The 22,330-nt window shown below is 42.1% G+C and overlaps 1 protein-coding gene across 3 annotated transcripts in view; it reads right to left on the bottom strand.

Moving 5' to 3' along the window:
* Positions 1–22,330, bottom strand: part of DDAH1 (dimethylarginine dimethylaminohydrolase 1) — a 145,913-nt gene that overhangs the window by 70,697 nt on the left and 52,886 nt on the right. The window contains exon 1 of one of the 3 annotated variants that reach the window (XM_054037402.1): positions 19,964–20,430. The exons of 1 other annotated variant lie outside the window; for it this stretch is intronic. In XM_054037402.1, the coding sequence (XP_053893377.1) occupies positions 19,964–20,290 (327 nt within the window). In that variant the 5' untranslated portion in view covers positions 20,291–20,430. Of the gene's footprint in view, positions 1–6,423; positions 6,468–19,963; positions 20,431–22,330 lie in introns of those variants that run through there. One more of the 3 variants, XM_054037403.1, reaches the window with a different exon arrangement.

Raw genomic sequence — 22,330 nt, 5'->3', positions numbered from 1 at the left:
TTTCTGTTTTACAGAATGCAGACACTGTTTAATATGGTTAATCTGATTTGTTGACTAAAAATAAAATTCCTCAGTTTAAATAAATGTCTAAGCCTAAAATAGCAATCACTGTGTCTTCAGCAAACAAAATGCTTTTCTTTACTGTAATGGCAAAATATTTTGCAGTGCCTGTGATGGGATGGATAAAGAACACACTGAGCCAGGGCAAAAGGGGTGAATGTTCTGTCCTGCAGACAGGTGTCCCTGCACTGCATCATTAAGCCTGATTAAGGCTGATTAAGCCTGGTGGGAGGACATCCAACTGGATGAAATAAGAGCCCAGACAAGGTGGGATTTGGGGAGAAGACCTAGAGGGTTAACTAAGCAGCCCTGAACTTGGAACCCCAGGATCAGCCAAGCCTGGGAAAGGGCTTGGACAGGACTTCATTGTTTTAAATTCATTTCTTAGTAACCGGATAAAATTTGACCCTACAAGTCACCTGCTTACAGTGTCGTTGACAGCCTACTCCCCTGCTCCCCCCCCCCCCACGTTCGTTAAATATTTAAGGAATTCACACCAAACTATCACAGCTAAGAGAATCTTAAATTAGGAGAGAATCTAATATTACTTGACATTTCTTTCCCTGCTTAAGAAAACAATATTGTAGGGCGGCGGTTCTCAACTGGGGGTCCGTGAGCCCTTTCAAGGGGGCTGTGGGGCACCCTGCAGTGCTGAAGCCTGGAGCTGAAGCCTGGAGCCCCAAGCCCTCGTGCTTCCTGTAGGGCAGAAGCCCTGAGCCCATGGCAGAGTTGGGGACATGGAGGGCACTCCCCTTCTCCTCCCCCCCCTCCCCCCCCCCAACAGCAGCACAAGAGCACGGCAGTCCTGGGAGCAGCTCCACACCTCCCCCGCCCCCATATCTCTTCTCCCAACCCCGTGGCCAGATCGGAGGCAGGAAGCCAGAGCCAGGCAGTGCGAGGCAGCCTCTGCTGCTCTGGCTGGTACCATGGAGCAGGCAGTGGCAGCGTTCCCTGGTCTCCTGCTGGTGCTCCAGGTTGAAGCTGCTCCTTAGCTCCCAGCCCCCTTTGCTCCCGCTGAGGCAGCTGGTAAGAGCCCCCTGGGTGGGGAAACCTGGTTCCATGGCTGGCAGACACCTCCAGAAACAGGGACTGCAGGGGAGTCCTCCCAGCATACAGGCCCTAGTATCCCTTCCCTGCACCCTAAGCTGTTTTCAAACGTTTTGAGCTAAGCTCCCCACCTTTGAGTTATAATTTTTGGTTGCACCCCCCCACCCCCCATCCCAAAGAGGCTGGGTGGCCTGCTGAGGTGAGTCGGGGTGGAGGTGGCACTCCCTCCTTTGACCCTGCCATGCGAAGGTGGCTCAAGCCCTGCTGGCCCCTGCTCCCCCCCATAGACGTCAAACGACACCTATGCCCAAGGCCCATGCCCCGAGGTTCCCCCCCTCCATACCGGGCCCTGGAGTTTTTATAGCATGTTGAGGGGGGCCTCAGAGAGAAAAAAAGGTTAAGAACCCCTGTTGTTGGGTATTGAGTCTTCAGGGCTACAGCAATCACCACACAACACTTCACTTAGACCAGGCTAACTGACATTGTACTTCACCATCTGCAAAAACGTGCACAGAGTATTGATGTCAATACTCTATTGATAGTTCTAGCCAGTTTTCTAGATCATACTGAACACTGGCAACTGCAGCAATGTCTATTACTACACATTTTAGGAGAGCTATTAGTATTCTAGGGGTGGATAGGATGAGTGGATTTCCTGCTAGCTCATCTTACTGTCTGGGGCAGGCACTAGCAGGACCAACCCCGTAGTACCTTAATTGGCAGCAAGAACCCAGCCAGGCTAGAAACCCAACATTCCACTCCTACCTGCCCACGGTGCAAGCAGAGTACCCTTGATAGGTAGCAAATAGGTGGAGGCTGCCTGGACTTGACGTAGCTGCCAATCTATGTATTTAGTTAAGCCAAGAAACTGGCTACTGTGCCCCACCCAACCTTGGAAAAAGGAGATGATAATTAGCACTCTAGCTAGTAGATGGCAAGAGCATAAATCAGTGCATTAAACAGCACTGAATACAAAGGCTGCTGACCACGGCAATGATGCCAACACAAACATACAAGCAGTACACAGTGCTCTTCTGTGCTGGGCAATATTGGCAGAACAAGATACCTCTTAGGATCTAGCATCTTTACTGCCTTCTAGAACAACCATGAGGTCAGAAACATTCAGCCAGGTATCTGGATATTCAGTAAGGCAAATCCCCATAAGATTCTTTTAAAAATCAACAGAAAAGTATCATTATACTATTGGCTAGACAAGTCTATCATTTTAATAAAGGTCACAGACTAGAGTTTCCTGCCAACATTTAAAGTAAATAAAAAAGTTACACTTTGCTTTTTCTGAACTTGGGATAAAAGGTAAGATTTCCTTCCTGAACACTTTTACCTCTCCAGTTAGATGGAAACTTGTGCGCTCATGGAAATAACATTTTCCACAGTACTAGTCTGTGACTCAGAAAGGAGAATACATACCATAATAAAAAAAGTTACAAACACACACCTCACCTCAATACTTGTCTGGAAAGACCACCCATTTTATGGGGGTGGAGAAGTGATATGTTATTCAGTTTCCATGACAGTCCTTGTTCTGAGCCCTCCAGAAAAATAAATAATAATAATAATAATAAAAAAATCACCAAAACAAAACACCTCTAACAGTGTCAAATTATAAATATTTGTTTCACAATATTCAACACTGGCCAGCTGAGACAGAATTTAATTTTGCCAAAGAACTCAGGTTGGCGTTAAATAGACAGAGTTGGATGGTCACTTCTTTATTAACTATTAATCCTTAACCCACACAGCCTCCTAAAAACAGAATACATAGAGTCTTTTTGTAAAAGAGTGCTACATACTGGATATCTGCTGCAATGTATAAAAACAGACTCTATAAAAACTCACCTGGGAGTTGTTCATTAGTCTCTAGAGAGCTATATTTAACTTTTAACTTGGGTTTTGCTAAAGTAGTGAATCAAAATAACCAAAAACTAAAAAAGTGACCAGTTGCCTTGTGTTAATACAATGTAGTGCTAGAACGCAAGATGTAGTTTATGTACATATTTTGATTGTTACCTTCTCAAAAATATTCCCGATGTACAGAACTACTTTAAGTTAATTTTGACCAAGCTCTTTTACACAAACTTGTTTAATTTTGGCATGACTTAGTTATCCAAACAGAGTCGTATCCGTAGCCATCTTCTTCCTCTCCCTCACCCTCAAATTTATTGCTACAAAAGATGCATGTGTAGATCGATAGGAAAGTTAATTGGAGCATCATAATGTAATTATAATAGAATCCTGACTGGCCAACGTCTACTGTTATCCAAAGCCAGGTGATATCCCTGGGGTTGGATAAGTGAGATTTTGCCTCCCACTCTTCTCAGTTTGAATAGAGATGTGTTCCTTTTTAAAAAACATCTTTAATTATCTCATAAGAACTGGCAGAGAGCGTGGGCAGCTTCCCCAAAGCAGGAAGCTCAGGGAGACTTCTGCGTGGATGTCTACATGCACTACAGTGACCTTTGGATAATCAAGGCTCTACTCTATTTGAATGACTCATGCCTCAGGTCATTTAACATTCTGATCAGTTACACACTATTTACAAAGCAAAGTCATGACAGAGAAAAGGAAGCCTAAGCAAACAGAATAATACAGAACCATTGACACTGTCTCCCTGGATTTGTTGTGCCACCAAAACCATGGAACACTTTGAAAGTGAAGGGAGTAATGTAGATTAAAGCTTCCGATGTGGTCATTTCCTGTAATATTCTCAGTGGAGTCAGGCTGTGTGTCTGCAGTCGAGTCTGAATGCCTCCTTTAGTGTTAGTCTGAGAAATCGGCAAGGGAAAAAAATGGTATTGGGATAAATTACAGTTTGTGCATGTTTATTTTTAATAAAGAGAAGTCAGTGTTTTGAGCACTCTGCCTAAGCACTGGATTCACCATTTGGCTTGCTGAGAGGGAAGGTCTGGAGCTTGTGAATTTGTTCAGAATGTAACTGGAATCTGTGCTATTCCTCCAAATATTGTGATTGTCTAATAGTCTGGAGGTTCTTTTCCCCCCACCCCATATTGGCACCGAAAGGGCAGTGGAGAGAGTGTCTTTTAAAGTGAGCCAGTCTGTCTGCTGCCAGAGCAGGGGCTCGTATACATTTTTTCAACAAGTGTCAAAGAATTATAAAACAAAGAAGTTTCACGTAGAACAACAACAATCATAGGATTAGCATGAGTGAAGGACGAGGAAATACCACAGAAGTACTCGGAAACAAATGAGCACAAAAGAATGGTATTGCTAGAATCCCAAAAACACTTGCTTCAGAAAGCAACATAGCAGAAGAGACTGACAGAAGCAACAGATTAAGCCCTGAAAGGGTAAAGGGGGTGAGAGAATAAAACAGATCCGTTTAATGGGATTAAGGACGAGACAGAAGAGGATTTATATCTCACACCAACATACAAGACACAATTCTAGTTACATGTGTGTTTTTAGAGGACGTACTAGAATGTGGATTAAAGGCTCTCAAAATGAGTTGTATGCATCTTTTCTCCCAACAAAGATTACACATGATGAAAGAGGCTTAATCTTAGCAGAAAGCGGAAAAGGACCTTGCATCTGAGCTGCTCACACTGCACGTTTTATGAACTACAAAACATCTAAATTATTTAGTGTAAAGGGTTTGGTGGTAAGACAAAATTAATAAAATTTTTAAAACCAAGTACATGAAGACAGGCAGAACTGAAATCTTCTATCAAACCATTTTGAACCACTTCCCTTTTAAGTTTAGCTTCCACAGAAATAAATATAACAAAAAACATTTAAAAAAAATCTTGGAAGTAAGAGTAAATTCTAATATGATCTCACTAGAAATCATTAATGTTACACGGACAGGTGCAGTAAAGCATACAGAAACTCAATGTATGCTAGAAAACCAATGAATACGCCATTTCATTTTCTGTTGTCCAGGACTTTAAGAGCCAAACCCTGCTTGCCTTATTCATGTGAACTGTCCACTCTTGTAAAGTAGTGATTAAGGTAACAGACATATTGGATGTGTTAACAATTGAGATACATCTAAACTAGTTTCTAAAACAGAGAATTAGAAGTCAAAAATGCAGAAATTGAAGTAAATGAGACTACTCAGAGAAGTACAGGCCTGTGTAAGCTCAAAAGCTAGTCTCTATCACCAACAGATGCTGGTCCAATAAAAGATTACCTCACCCTCTTGTCTCCTTACCACGGAAGGCACTTGGCAGACCACAGATTGAGACCTCTTCTCGAAAGCCCAAGATTCTGCAAGAACATACTAGGATTACAGTCAGTGAACTGTACCATCACTTGTGAAGGCTGAGTGCAAGTTAAGATCCAGCACGCAACGGATGCTGCAAATCCAGTCTTTGAAGTACCAAACAACAAAAAATAAAATAAAAAGTCTGGATTCCCTGAGCTCTGCTGCTTTCTAAATAAAACTTTAAATTGACCATCTAACCAATGAAAAAAATCCTCTGGAAGATTCAGACTCAATTTAGAAGTGTAGGTCAATCTCTTGGGAAAAAATATGAAACTCCAAATTAAGTGTATGGGTAAAGTTGCAGAATAAACTCTTTTTATTTTTCTAGGAAAGATTTTAAAATAGATGGAACCCATTAATCATTTATCCTTGACAGTGAGTCATGAGCCTCATAAGAGACCATTTCTAATGGCTGGCAGTGCAGTGATACTGAATAAAAAAAGTTAATGACAAAGGCTGTCTCTAAGCCAGCACAGTGATATTCAGCTTCTACGGGAGAAAAAAAAAAAAGTTTGATTTTTTTTTTTTATTCTCAATTCCAGAAACTCAGATACTCTCAAGTATTTCAGTATAAAAGCCCAGCAACCAGGCCTACATTTTACTGGAAGTCACGTGAAGGTTCAAGTTGCTCCCTTCAAGTCCCCTGTCTAGACCCTTTTGAAAGACTACTAGGACATTGCTAAGAGATCGTGTTGTATACTCATGTTAATAGAGACCAAATACATCTGTGATATGGATCAGTTTCCTGGTCTAAGATTCTCCACTTGAGAATAGCCCTTTGCTAGAAATTGCATGATATAGGCATGTACCCGGTCACAGAGCTAACTATTCTGAAGCCAAAGAGGATCCACCAGCATCAGGAGAAAGTAACCAAATTTATACCACAGTCCTAAGGTGCATACCAACTAAACCAAAAGTTCACTTTTAGGATAGACGGTTTAAAGACTGATCCATTCTTACCCCAAGCCCAGCAAAGCCAATTGTCAGCCTGATGGTACCTTGTTATGGAGGTCTATCTGTGCAGCATTGCTATAAGCAATAATTGACAAGATACAGGTATATTCTCATTTTACCTTAAGTGTGGTTGTAGAGGGAAAGACATTCTCTCCACCCTTCCAAATTCTGGTTAGTTTCAAACTGTGTTTCAGACCAGCAAATCCCCCAAACAACCTTGAAAGTGAAAATTAATAAAAGTTATAAATAAAGGAAGATTGGTGATGTTTAACATAGAGCCTGGTACAAAGAGCCAATTTTCTGGAGGAGGAGAATTGCGTCAGCAAGCACACACCAGCAACTGTTGCAGCGATTGCCTCTCTTATCAAATTTCATACCTTGTCTGCAACTCCGATTTATCCACGGACAGAACTGCTTTCCCTTCACAAGTGCTGAAGCACGTACCTCCAAATGACACATACTTTATCAAAGACTTATACTACTTACTGCTCTGCCGACTACATACCTTCTATGCTATAGAGTAAGCCTTCCAGGAAGTGTAGAGATGCTACACTTCTTATAAACATTGTCACAGGAAACCAAACTATCTACTCTTCTCTCTGGGGCAGAGTACAGGGCACTCAGGCTACAGCTACACAGGTTAGTAATAAGTCAGTTACCTCATTTCTGTATAAAGAAGAACAGGAGTACTTGTGGCACCTTAGAGACTAACAAATTTATTAGAGCATAAGCTTTCGTGGACTACAGCCCACTTCTTCGGATGAGATTCTGTTCAGAGTAAAGGTTTTATCTTGACACCACTCTGTTCATCAGTAAGATCCTACATAGTATGAAGGGGAAAACTATAGAGGAGTTAGCTACAGAATCAAAACTAAAAAGTCAGTCCTGTGAATATGGAATAAAAAGACTCAGACCAGATTGTCCTGGTGTGTAACAATAAAAAAAAGTCTGAACGATAACTAAGGGGAGATGGAGCTGATACTAGAAAGGACAAAATGTATATGCTAAGCAGCAGAACAAACAGAAACACAAATAAAAAGCCCAGAGAAAGCACAGAGCATGACAGATAGTAAGACAGCTAACCAAGCAAGGGAAATGTTCACAGAAATTAAACTGGCCAAGGACAAAAATATGGAAGACAGAAAACAATGCGGCAACCACAATGCGTATAGGAAATGCCTAACATTCAATCAAATATGTAGGAACTGTAATAAGCCCAACCATTACGCTAAAATGTGCAGAGAAGGCAGGAAAGATTGGCTAATTAACGTCACATCCAAGATAGACATTGGAGCACAAATAAATGTAATAACAGAAACTGAAAGAGAGATGTAAGTGGAAGAGTCAATGTCTCTGAAAGACTATAAAAGGAACAATTCCAGTGCAGGGCAAGTGCATGCTAACGCTTAAATACAAAGGAGAAATGATATAACAAGAGTTTGTGGTGGTACGGAGGCCAACAACCAGTCTTGGGTCTGCCCATATGTGAGGTGCTTGGTCTTGTTAAGAGGATATTTACCACAGACGGATAGAAAGCCAACACAAATCCAGATATGTAAATATACCTCTACCTCGATATAACGCTGTCCTCGGGAGCCAAAAAAATCTTACCGCGTTATAGGTGAAACTGCATTATATCGAACTTGCTTTGATCCACTGGAGTGCGCAGCCCCTTCCTCCCCCTCCCCGCCTCCGGAGTACTGCTTTAGTGTGTTATATCCGAATTCGTGTTATATCGGGTCGTGTTATATCGGGGTAGAAAAGTGTATCAATAGCATCATATGAAGATGTATTCATAAAGAGTGGGTGTCTCCCAGTAATGTACAAGATACAGTTAAGAGGAGATGCAGAACCCGTGGTACATGCTACATGAAAAGTTCCACAAGCCTTAAGCTGCAAAATGTGACAGCAACGGGTATTTAGAGACTAGAAGAACCAACAGATTGGGTTCACCCCTTAGTATTTGTAGATAAAAAAAGGAGGGGGATAACTTGCCAGACAAATGAAGTGAGAGCAGACATACAACTGGAAAACAATTCACAAGTTGACCCTGTGGGCTTGTCTATATAGCATCAGCAAGCTCACTATAGCGGTGTGATTTGTAAAGCACATTCTAATGTGTTATGCTCCAACTGTCCTGTGTAAACCCTGCTAGCATGCTCTAAAAGATACCTAGTTTGCATTGAAATAGTCCTGCTTCAAACAGGACTACGTTAACATGAACTGTGTATCTTTTAGAGCATACCAGCAGGGTCTACGCAGGGCAGTTAGAGCACAACATGTTAGAATGTGCTTTACCCTGTGGCATGCTTTGCCACGTCGTGTAGACAAGCCTTGAGACTCAACATCTTGTTACAGAGAAGAATTTGACTAAAGAGGGTTTGTAATGAAGCATATCATGAAGATTGCTCAAATGCTCAAGAAGTATTTGGTTGTATTGAGGCAACCTAAAAAGTTATGTTAGTTATGGTAATTTTAATATCTTGATAGTGTTTTAGTTAAGTCAGAACATTTTTTAAAAAGGGATGTAAAAAAGGAAAATTAAGCTACAGCATAAGTCCTCCAGGAAGTGAAAAGATGGTTAAACTGCCTGTACATTCCAGATGCAATCTTTGGCCTCATGGGATACATTTCCTGCTGGAGCAGAAACAAAAGAAGCCCAGAACAGGGCAGCGAGAGGCTGCAGCTGCACAGAGTAGGAAGTTTATTACCTCATTTCTCTAAGTAGTTTGGGTTCATAATAAAGGGTGTACCTTGAAACCAGTCTGTTCCTCATTCAACACTATCAGTACAGTCTTTCTGCAGAAACCTGGGCAAAACCCAAGAAAGAATATTGTCTGGCTAGGGCTGAAGATCCACGCCTTCCAACCTAACTTCAGTTACAAGATAGCAAATACATCAGAAACATCAACGCACTTAAGACTCGTCTGGACAAGTTTCTAAGACAGAAATGAAGGAAAATATTTAAGACATGATAAGGAGCAGAAGGGTCTGTTCCTAATTGTGTGTCAATATGTAATGCTTTAAATTGACCGAGTTCACCCAACTGTCATTTTAAGCATCAACCAATTTATAGGCCAGCAAAAAGTGGGCAGGTGTCAAGACAGGATGCTAAAGCTCACAGATAACACCAAGGGCCTTGGTACAAGGAGGTAAAGCAGAGGATGAGTGGGAGTCTACAAGATTCACAGAACTAGTCCTCTAAACCCGTGACAATCTGAATTAAACTGTTAGAATTTTTCTCTCTCTCTTTTGCCCCTCTCAGTTTCATCACCATCCTTTTGGGACATGCAGGATGATCGTTGCCACTGTGCTGCTAGATTCTGCTAAAGTGATCAGTCAGCAAATGGAGGTTCTGTTGGCACCAGCATGACACTGTTTAAAAAAAAAAAAAAAAATCACTTATCCTAATTAACTTTACGGAGGGAGCTAGCATAGCTAAGGGAAGTGTTGGCTATGCTTAGGAAAATCATCACTGTCCATCATTCTTTTGGAGTGGAGCTGTTTTGTCACTTGGTAGCGTTTCTCTAGTTTTTTCCCCACTCTTTTTTTCCCAGCCACCACACAATCTAGTAGAATTACCAAGATCCACGAGAGAGCTAAGGATGCCAGTGGTATTGCTGACCACTATACAGTTTATCTCAGACTTTTACAGTAGCACACAGTCATGTGTGTGTTTATTTTTCTCCTTGTATGCCTTTGATTGTGGCACAACCTTCCACCTCCTCAGAAGCATCATCTGATTGATTTCACAGTGTACTCTTGACCGGAAAGGAGAAACTTGCATTTGGGACTGTTCTACCCTGACAAAGGGTAAAGCCTCATGGTTTATACTTCTAAGCTCTAAAATCTGTAGCACTATAGGTTAATTCCACTTTCATTCTTTTGAATTAGATAAACTGAGTTCTATGCAATTTACTATATGGGAGAGAGGAGACTTTTGCCAAACAAGATCTTTTAAAAAAGATCATGTGTCTTGTCTGCTGTTCACGAGCATTGAAGAATCCAGAGCATTTTCTGTAGTAACAGAAGCTGGACGTAATGGGCTTGGCAAAAATTCACTTCCTTGCCCCTTGGTCACATTATATGATGTGATGCACAAAGCACTGGTTGAGATCTGCATGCCTAAGGTGGCTGCCCTTCAATGGTGCTCCGTGACCAGTCTATGAAGCACTTTGAGGTGAAAGGCACTGAATAAGTGTGAAGTATCATTCTGGTTGACACCTTCGCACTGCTTTATGTAACCTTCCAACTAAGCAACTAGCCTTCCCACTGGACTTTCATCCCATTTGTTAGGAGATTGCAGTTCTGTTATTGAATACAGGAAGGTTAAAACTGTGTCCATGTGTTTTAAAGAAAGTTTCCATTTATTTCTTGATCTCATGGAAGAATAGAACTCGTCCCATAAGCTGAGCACGTCTAGGATTTAAATTCATGAAAGGGGAGAGCGAGGGACCAATTGGTTCCCCGCCTCCTCCAGCTGACCAATGGGTGGATAAAGCCTCTGGAGGAAGAGGGGGCCCTCCGTGAGGTCCCATAATCCGTGCTCTCTTCTCAGCTTCTACTGGGGCTGTCCCAATCACTGCCGGTCCCATCAGGTTTCTCACCCATTGTGGGGGTTGGTGGCAATCCACTCTCCCATACAACCTCTGGCTACTGGAAGGCGGCCCTCCCTTTCATTCCCTTCTGGACTGCTTAGACAGGGGTTACAGGTTCCCTCCTGCTTGCGAGACAATTCCGCCTTTAAACCACCAAGCGAGGAAGCACAATGGACTTTCCATTATGGAGGAGGTTCCCTGCATCACTCTCTTCTGCAGCAATCCTTCTCCCTTTCCATGCAGCAGAGGCAAGAGGAGGTCTGCTGACTATGGCACTGTTGTTGAGCACTTGGATTGCCATCTGCCGATATGCAGGGTTAAAGGATGGTGGTAGTGCTGCTTTGCACTATCCCAGTCACACACAACAAACAACAACAACAACAACTTAGGCAGTGAGAGAGACACATGGATCAAACTTCTTCAGAACAGACCCCAAAGTGTTTAGAATGTGACCTGAAGAGACTGCCCTAGAGGGCTAACTGAATCAGAACACACTGGTATAAAGAAAGGTTTTTGAACTGCTAATAATTCAGTGACCACAGTATTATTTCAATCACCATGACTTGAACATTGCATGTATCAATGTTTGCATGTGGCTTCAAAGACAGATAAATCAACTTATCTTCATCAGGAAATTAACTAAGGTTTGCATTTAGAAGTTTTTACTTGTTGAATAACTCCATAATTCTCCAAGACATATGGATCTGATAAAAAAATTCTGAGGCGGACAATAAACTTAATTCCTTGATATCAAAATTTTCCATTAAGCTATTAAACCTGTGATTTACTTGATTATTTTTCTAGTGTGCTAAATTAATTCTGGAATTTATCCATTTTCTGACAAATGGATTTAGCCTCTATTCTTCCTGGTTTGCAAAAGCTTTGAGCAAAAAATGGTATATTCCCCAAAAATGGTACATTCTCAGAAACTGGTTTCTGTCTAGAACATTGAGCCATCAACCAAAGTGTCTAAAAGTGCTTGGTCGTCTCAATGGTTTTAATAGAATAACCAATTATATCTGCAAAGCCTGAGAGGTCATTCTGTTACTGGATTTTATTCTATGGATTTGCTGGTACATACAGTGCTATTGTAATTTACTTCAGTTAAATGCATATAGCTACAGCTGTCCTTATGAATGAACACATTTGATTCCCCATTCTCTCCTCACACCAGTGTAATTTCCTGATTTGGACTGGTGAATGGAAAATTAAAACAGCATTTAAAAATAAAATGGAAGTGGGCAGTAATCATATTAGTTAACTTCCAAGCTTAATACTGCCAGCACTACCCCACTCTGGGAAGTGTTAATCAAAGGAAGTCAGAATTGCAAAACTGAGTGAAATAAATAAAAAATGTGGAACTAACATGACAGGTGACTGACTCCACCACGTGTTCATTCTGCTCTTTCACTGCCCGCCATCCCACCTTCCTTTGGGGGGAAGTCTGCCCTGTCTTTCACTTTAAGCAGCCCTCTGAACTTAGAAGTTGCAGTAATGGCAATATCCATCTTTTTGCCATACTCCCCGGCACTCTCTTTTTGCTGTCGTTATAACTGAATCAATTTTCAAAAACCTCTAAAAATAAAGTATTACCTTGAAAAATTTCTCTTATATTATATACACACACATACACACACACCCTGCAAAGACCTTCACCTTTTTCCTGAAGGCCAGGGGAAGGTTTAGCTTTCACCCCAATGAGTTGCCTTATGGCCACTGAAAACAGACTCCACCCCAACATGCAATGCTAACAGAAAGGATTGCTCCATTCAATGCTAAGGAAAGCTCAAGGGACTGAATGTGTGTATAGAGTTTGAGTTACAGGCAGCACTCAAGTTAACTTTGCAATGAATACAAGCCCTAAATCACTTAAGCATTCTTGAAAATTTTATCCCATATCTTATTTATGAGACTGATCAGTAAACAAAGTTTCCAAATAAATATGCCTATGCTCTAATCGGTCTTTTTATGGGGACAAGAAAGACTTTTCAGTTAAAGTAGAGGTTGGGGTATGGAGGGCTAGTTTTCCTATTATGGAGAGTCTAATAAAGTGAATGGATTATACTGCAATTTTAAAATTATACTGATTTAAATATTGTTTTAAACAACATGCTGAACCTAGCTATGACAGACATGGAGCTGCTCTGTAATAATTTATTACTATTGTATATTGACCTGTTTATAGGGATGTTTATTATATGAATATGTTGGTTTATTTATGTTGGTTTATTTTAATAGCAAGGAAAAACAAGCAGGAAGGGATGAAGGGTAACTCGAGATAAGCCACCCTTCCGCCTTCTGCAAACACTTAAGGGTGATGTTACAGGGCACGGGGCAGAGCCACTGGCTTTGAGGAGTGTGGCTTAACCTCCTGTTAAGCCTACCAGACTGGCTTTGTCCATAGAAATCCATAGAATAAAATAAAAAGCACGTGAGCTGACAAGAACAAATCAACTCTGGCTGCATTAAAAGCTCGCTTCTCTCTTGGGGGGGGGGGGGGTAGCTGTTGAGGAGCTGTTTGGAAAAGCCAGACTAACATGCATCTGCTGGGGTATCTGGAGAAGCTAGTCCTGCCCTGGCCATCATTACAGAATGGAACGTCTTTAGGTAAGCTAGACATGCATGCAGATTTACTGTTCTTTTAAAACCCCTTTTCTCTGAACACATTGTTCCTATTGGTAAAATAAACAATGTTTTGCTTTTAAGAAGGCTGTGTGATCAATACAAACACCACTGGTCACACACTGCCAAAGGAAAGGACCGCAGGTGCCAAACCTAGTTGGATCCGATGAGCAAGCCCAGAGACTATACACATGGTACTGAATCCCAGGGCATAGTCTAACAGTGGGAGAATTGCCAAATTCCACCCAAAGAAAGGTAAAGGCAGCCTGACCCCTGAAGGAATGCACTCAGAGAGATCAGGAAGAGACAGATAGAGGTGCAGCTAGCCCTGTGATTCTGACATTGTGAAGTACCAGAAAAAGATTGAAATAAATAAGGCCTGGTCTACCCCGGGGGGGGGGGGGGGGGGGGGGAAATCGATCTAAGTTACGCAACTTCAGCTACGTGAATAATGTAGCTGAAGTCAACGTACTTAGATCTACTCACCAAGGTGTCTTCACTGTGGTGAGTCGACTGCTGCCACTCCCCCGTCGACTCTGCCTGCCCCTCTTGCAGTGGCGAAGTACAGGAGTCAATGGGAGAGCACTCTGGGGTTGATTTATCATGTCTAGACTAGACGCGATAAATTGACCCCGCTGAATCGATCACTGGCCGCTGATCTGGCGGATAGTATAGACATACCCTAAGAAATGGTGACCATAAACAGAGAAACGGTGGTCTCACCTCACTCCTCAACACAGATTTCATAACAGAGTGCTGCTGTGAGGTCTCATTCCCAGTATGAAGTACTGTCATAAGTAATTAAGAACTACACCAGTAAGACAAACAATATATAGTTTATGATGCAATACCCTGGATTGTTTTTACATTTGTTCACTTATTTTTCAAATACACAAAATTAAGTAATTCACAGTGGATGTTCCAGTCATTAGAGCAAATAAGTGTAGAATATGGGGTTTTCCTTTTCTTTTTTTTTTTTTTAATTTATAAGCACCTATGGACCATTCACTTGATGAACGTAAGTCAATCTGTACCTGCTGAAGTGTTGCAAAGTAGATCTTAACATATTCATGATTTATTTGAGATATGGTTTCTTAGGAATTAACTGTGTCAACCTGCATTAGAATAGTCAAAACTGATTTTAGACACAGTAGACATGATGAATAATAATGTTTTCAGTATAAATATACCTGAGCTTCATCCCTTCCTGTGTCTCTCCTACATACAATACTCCATTAGAGAAAATGTCTCTGTAAATGTGGTTATGTTATGAATGGGATCGGGTATGGATTCCTTTCTATTTAGTGTTTCATTGTTTAATTTAGAGCTTTCAAAATCAGCTTGAACAAGTATGTATTGCACATATACAAATACTGACGAGTTTGACTGTACCTTTCCAAATACAGTGAAATTTAATGGTGCTGTGATTGAGCATGGATTCAACAAGGAAACATTACATAAATACAGCTGGGTTTTATATTACTATGAAGTAGACAATTTAGCTAACTCAAGGATAATTCGTTACCATACACAGCCCCTCCAGAATAGTCCTTTTTAATTTTTGTACATGCTTGTCCCAATTGGGGTTACGCCATCTTGTGGTTTTTGGTTAATGGGAAAGTTAAACATTTTATCACCTGGCTGGCATTTGTAATAGCCAACATATAATTAATTTCACCCTGTTCACTGCTTTTTATTACCAGGAGCAGAAAAAAAGGTATCAAGGGCCCAGATCTGCCAAAATTTTGCTCCAGCTCCCCACATAAACATTTCCTCCCAATATAGACCACCCTGTTTTCTTTCCCAGATTCCCTCCACATTAGCCTCTTTCACTGCCTCCTCAGCCTCAGGCTGTCCAGCTCATCCACCCGCCTTTAAAGTCCCAGCCCAATGAGTGTCTGGAAAACGAACTTTCTTAAAAGAAAAACAAACAAACAAACAAACAAAAACCCCAAACTCCCCTCTTCTCATTTTACAGCTGATTCCATGCCTGCACTTTAGTCCTTGCTCTATGGACCACATCAACTGTAGGGAAAAAAAAAATCCATAAATACCCCCATTTAGTTATACTGCTACATCCTATCCCTCTCAGATCCCTCTGCATCAGCACAAGATGGGACCCAAGGGTGGGCCAGACATGCTCATTTCTTGCCCCAGATCTGCCTACTACAGCCTTCTCTTGAGTTGAGTGAGCCCCACCTCCTGCCAGTGCCATCAGTAGCAATCAGTTGTGTAGCAGGAGCCTTCTACCTCCTGCCTGTCTCCCACAAGCTGCTGCCACATTTTGCATTGGCCCCCTTGCTGAATCTTTACATTACAAGCTTCTGGGCTCCTTCTAAGCACAGACCTGGATCCAGACAATCTGTCCATTTATTACAACTCATAACATAGTGTTGGCAATTCTATACCTTAGGGAGAGATGACACCTGTATTCTAAGCTTAGCATGGCCCCTTACGTTCACACAGAGGAGTGGTTTTCAACTCAGGGTATGCACAACTCTCGGGGTACGCAGAGGGCTTCCAGGGGTACATCAACTCATCTAGATATTTGCCTAATTTTACAACAGGCTACATAAAAAGCACTAGAGAAATCAGTACAAACTAAAATTTCATACAATGACTTGTTGATACTGCTCTATATACTATACACAAATGTAAGTACAATATTTATATTCCAATTGATTTATTTTACGATATGGTAAAAATGAGAAAGCAAGCACTTCGTCAGTAATAGCGTGTTGTGACACTTCTGTATTTTTATGTCTGATTTTTGTAAGCAAGTTGTTTTTAAGTGAGGTGAAACCTGGGGGTACGTAAGACAAATCAGACTCCTGAAATGGGTACAGTAGTTTGGAAAGGTTGAGAGCCCATGACATAGAGCTCCACTGAAGTCACCAGGACTCTACACGGGCATAAATAATCATGCCAGCGGGTCATGGTATAGGTTCCGTGAAAGTTCTCTTGAAGTCTGGTTTAGAAACAGCTGCATTTGAAAGTAACATACTGCACCCACATACTACTTTGATGTCATTACCTTTTTAAGCACATATCTGGTTACACTCCTCCAAATACATGCATGTGCATGTTCTTGAATGAGAGATTTGCGCAATCTCTCAGACAGTTGCACTGTTTGACAAGACATTAAAAAAATGAATTAAAAGGAAAACTAAATGCAAAGAATCTAGGTAAATGGCACATTATTCGTTGGTCCCGGGACATCTACACAGAGCACATCACCGGCCATCGCCAATACCGAGAGTGAGCCGGGGAGACCTCATGCACCCACAAGGGGGAAGAGACCTATAAACCCCCCCTGCTGGACTTTATCCCCTGAGCCCTGAACCCACCGAACCTAACTGAATCCCACCACGTGAGGGTCACCCCATCCCCATTACCCAGCCCACTTACTTCTACCCATGACTGTCTCTACTTTCTGTATGATTGATAGACCCTCACCGCTTATTGGCTGTTTCCTGATCCCGCCCACCGGTTTACCCCCTCCCCATTGGGGACATTGCAGTCTGTATATATTATGTGTGCTGCCCAACCCCAAAAACACTAACATCCCCCAATGACCAATAACTGATGCCTCAAATTTTCTGTATTGTTTATTTTTCAAATATTCTCTAATAAAATTTCCTGAGGGCCCAAAAGTATGCTAGCAGCTTCAAAGAAACAAGTAAAGACCCAGCCCTACCCAACAGCTCATCTGTGAATAGGTATTGTGAAAGAGCAGTGAGGGACAAAAAGGGAGGGGAATTGGAATGAGGAAGAGAAGTGTTACAATAAAGATGATGTGAATACACAGTAAGACATGTTCCCAACTTGGTGGGGGCGGGGGGGGAGGTACATTTTATTCCCTAACCCCATCTCACTTATTAGAGGCAAGGTGACAGAAATTAGTTAACGATGCATTTGAATGCAGAGAGGGAACTGGTTTGATGAACAGGTTTGAAGTGTCAAACATAAAGACTGGAATTTCAGAGCAAAGGTTCCTGTAGCAGTAACTGAGTCACTTGCACCTATTTGTTAAATGCAGAGTCTCCATTCCTGTGCCCAAGGTTTTCCACTGGTTTCTACCATACAGAAATCATAGGTGCACCATGACTGCACAATTGGGTTTAAGGCATTCATGTTAAAATTATATTGTATTGACACAAATAACTCATATGCACACAAAAGGCTGGGTAAAGGGGACCATAGGCATCCTTGTTCTGAATGTCCTGAAATGTGAGAGATTAAGATACACTTAACACTTTATAAAAAGAATTTATTCTGAATATATCAGAACTATTACTAATTTGCACCAAAAACTGAAGACCCATTATGAATTACTGTACTGTGCAGGTTAATAAATACTGCAAATTAAAACTGAAAAGAGAAACAAGGAGTCCAAGTTTACATTGTAGTAATTTATTGATAACTATTCATAACACACTAGTAAATATGATGCAAAAATAATAAACTCTTAACAACTTGCAACCATTTCCCTACATTCTATGAAATCTTTACTGAGGAATGGCAAGAGCAAGCAATAAAAATGTTGTGCAGATTTATACAGCGTGCTGTTTAAAACAGTTCTACTAAAATAAAGTACTACTTATTTGTAACAGAGAATTATTCTTCCATGACAGATCTTGGTTGTTATTGCATTATCTAACTCCCTGATTTCTCTTAGCTGCTAATCTGCTTCAGACTTTTCCCAAATCATCCTTTGCTGACTGCTTTTATTTCATTTTCTGGTTGGCTGATCTTCTCCCTGCTTGTCTGAACTGAATGCAAAGGTGCTTCCTGACATGAGCCACTTCTGCCCTGGGTATAGGGTACATCAGTAACCTGAAACTGGGAGGAGTGTTATTAGATATCCTCTTATATGAAAAGGGGGGGAAATACTATTTCATTAATACACTGTTGAAGGACTCCAAGTGAAGATGTGACTTAGAATGGTCATAAACACATATGAAGATGTCGGAGGGTGGTATTACAGCTTAATGAAGAAGAAAACACTGAAGCCCACTTAAATTATTGAATCCCAAGCATCCAAGACACCTAGAATCCCTAGAGATCACACTATTTAAAAAAGTGTTGCACAGTAAGTTCAAATATTCTCTGACTGTGACAATGGCTTTTTAGTCAATTTATATTTAAGTGTATTTGAGAAACTAAACTGACTGCACATTTTAAAAGTGTGCTTAACGCTAGTGTACACATGCCCTGACCACCATCACAAGGGCTACACCCAGGAAAGATATTAAATTTCTGCACTCAAAACTGCAACACAGTGCTTATACAACCTGCTGAATTAATAAGATGAACACTTTAATAATATATCAATATATTATAATCTGTTACAGGGACATACGTCACACTAAATTATGTAGGTGTGCATTTTTGTTTGTTCATATGTAAAAAACCCACAAAACTGCACACACCATCTTTCAGTGTTTTAAAGGAGTAATACACATTCAATAGAAATGTTAGTGAAACGGAATAAATTCAATGTTTCCATCCAGTTTCTCTAACGTAAGATTGAATTTAGATTTATACTACATCTACATATGTATTAGATTCACGTTGAGTCTTGTGCAGTGTTCCACATATATCTGGAGTTGTTAATTGTTTTTTGTAACATTTTTGTATCACCTCCCTGGATTGTGTTTAAACTTACAAAGAACTGCTGTGATTTACTATAAAGGGCTTCAGGAGGTCTTAAAACACATCAGAGTGATCTATTTCGTGCAACAAAATGATAGACATCCTGACATGTTTGTTAAGCACAACTAGTTGCGAAAGAAACAGGACTAGATCCGTTTTTCAGACTAGTCAATTTGCAGTCAACATTACAGCACTGCCAAGACAAGAAGAACATACATCTGGATTCATTTTCTTTCTGATACAAATTGTAGGTGATTCACTGCACAACTGAGAACTAAGTCAGACGTGTTCTTCCCAAGCTTGGCTTTTGTGCTAAGAATGGGAAAGCTTCTTCATAAGCACTCAGGTTGGAGTTCATTGTGGGAAAGAGAGACTGCAAGTGCATTGAGCATCTTCTGACTCTCCTCTCCCATCATGCCACCAACCTGCCACGCCTTACAGCACCGCACTCTGTATACCCTGCTGCCTTCCCGGAACAGATATTCCTTGCAAACATTTCCCACAGAGATCTTCGGTTTAATTCCGTGCATTTGCACCGGCTCTGTTCTGCATTAAGTTAAAATAAAACGTCACAGACGAAGTCCGATCAGAAAATGACCCAGCCTGGGATTCTGGGGACCATGGGCTCTGCCCCCGCCCGGGAAGTTACAGAGATCTTAGAGGAGACCACGCGGAGACTGGGAGTTGAGGGGGGAGAAGCTCTCCCCAGGTGGGGCTCAAGGGCTGGAGACCCGCCCGTGCTCAGCGAGCCTCCCCCCGCCCACACTCCCCCTGCAGCTGGTACCTCTTTTCTCCTGCTGGGGGCCCCCGGCCGGGTGATCAGGGCGGTTTCCTCGCACACCACGGCCACGTCCTCCACGAAGATACAGTCGGGCAGGCTCTCGTCGGCCGGCAGCTCCAGCACCTGCAGCCCCAGCTTGTTCTTGAGCACCCCAACGTAGAGCTGGTACTCCCGCTCGGCCCGGGCGAAGTCCACCTCCTTGCTCTTCTCTATCCGCAGCGCGTGCTGGGGCAGCGACTCGGGCGGCGCCCGCACCACGGCGTGGCTGCACCGCCCCAGGCTGGAGCCGCCGCCGCCGCCGCTGCCACTGCCGCTGCTCAGCCCGGCCATGCTGGGAGACGAGGAGCAGGCACCGCCGCGCGCTCACTGCACAGCAGCCGGGCCCCGCACCCACTTCCGTCCCCGCGGGGTAGAGCTCACGCGGCTCTGCCTGAATAGGCAGCCCACCATTGGTGCGGTTCCAAGGGAGTTCCCATTGGCTGGCTGCTTGGATCGAAGCACCTGATTGGTCGTTTTGGCAGAGCCCTTTACCTGGTTTTTGGGTTGCAAGGTTGGGTTGCGGGGGAGCTGTAGGACCTGTTCCTGGAGGGGTGGGGGGGAGCTGGAGGAGAGCGCTCAGCTGCTGCACAGCTTGGAGCTAGCTGGCTGCAGACTGTGTGGCGAGAGGAAGATGGGGCAGGTGCCCAGGCTAGGGTGAGCAGATGTCCCGATTCTATGGGGACAGTTCCAATATTTGGGGCTTTTTCTTATATAAGTGCCTATTACCCCTCCCTCCCTCCCCCCCGGCAATCCTGATTTTTCATAAAAAGAAGAACAGGAGTACTTGTGGCAACACGACTGCTACTCTGAAACCTGATTTTTCATATTTGTTATCTGGGCACCCTAGCCCAGGCCCTCATTCACTGAGACTTCACTGTATCTGGATTCCTCTGAAAGCATATAGGCCACATTCTGAACCTGGGTGCCAGTTCCTAGAGGAGGGCTCCCCTGCAAGTGAGGGTGGCAGGGAGAGGAGGAAGAGGTTCTTTATGCCCTTCCTCCCCTCCCCATCGTGCACCCATGGAAGGACCAGGTGTATATATTGCACCCTCAATGTGCAGGGATGGGAGACGGCTCTTCAGCTCTAAACCTCTTTTTGGTAGTGAGGTGTCCAGTCAACAGAATTTGATTCCAGATGCAAATCCAAACTTTCCCCAGAGCTGAGGAGGGAGGATATTTAGGGCCATCTTGAAGTCTGAGTTGCTAATAATTTTTCAAGAGCAGTTTCTTAGGCCAGGTCTACACTATAAACTTGCATCCATATAACTAGGTTGCTCAGGGGTGTGAAAAATCCACACCATCGAGCGACAGTTATACCGATCTAACCCTGATAGAGACAGCACTGTGTCAACAGGAGGGCTTCTCCTCTCAACATAGCTACTGCCTCTTGTAGAGGTGGATTAACTATGGTGACAGGAGAAGTTCTCCTGGTGGCATAGCAGCATCTGCACTAAAGCACTGCAGTGGCACAGCTGCAGTTTTTAAAGTATAGTCCTGCCCATCCCAGCACTGTATTTTGTTAAAGGAAGTTATGTTTGAAAACAAAATGAGAACACGTGAAGTGTGGTACCTTCAACTTGTGTAATACATTCGTTCAAAAATAGTTGTACAAAGGTGACAAAAGCATCTCTCTCTCTCTGTCTCATTTAGTTCTTGATATTTTTTCCTTTCTCAAAACTTCCATGAAATGGCCTGTCCTGTTTCACATAAAAACATGAAAAAAAAAATCAAAGTTTTGCATGTACTCATGGAAAATTTACTTTCAATTGAAAGAAGTTTCACACTTTTCAGAAATGTGATACTCTTGCCCTTATTTGGTCCTGTTTCAGAGAAATATCTCGTAAACATTCAGTTTTTGAGTTAGGTTTTGTTGTGTGTAGTTTTTTTAATGCAAAATAAGGCTATTTTTGACATTTTTAAAATCAAAGCAAAACTTGAGGTTTTCACATTGGTTTAGCATTTTAAAACGCTGGTATTAGAAACAATGGTATATTCATTTGAAAATCATATAGTATACATGCATAATGTCACTGTCTACCAATTATTTACCAGAATGGGGCCAGACTCTGTACCATGAAACCAATGGGAGTTTTGCTACTGATTTCAATAGGAGCAGGGACTTAATAAGGCTTAAAGGCCAATGGGGCAATGGAGCTAATTCCAGGATCAGGTGCCAAGTAACTTTTGTACATTGAGATAAACAGCAAACGTGAAATCCTGGCTCCATGGAAATCTGTGCAAAACTTTGAATTACATCAGTTTTATTTCCAATAAATTCAGGAGTATTTACTTGGATAGCTGATCATTTCCATAACTGAATTCCTATATTTT

The sequence above is a fragment of the Malaclemys terrapin genome, chromosome 8 (assembly GCF_027887155.1).
Source record: "Malaclemys terrapin pileata isolate rMalTer1 chromosome 8, rMalTer1.hap1, whole genome shotgun sequence".
Classification (NCBI taxonomy): domain Eukaryota; kingdom Metazoa; phylum Chordata; order Testudines; family Emydidae; genus Malaclemys; species Malaclemys terrapin.
This window is presented reverse-complemented; position numbering and strand designations above follow the sequence as displayed.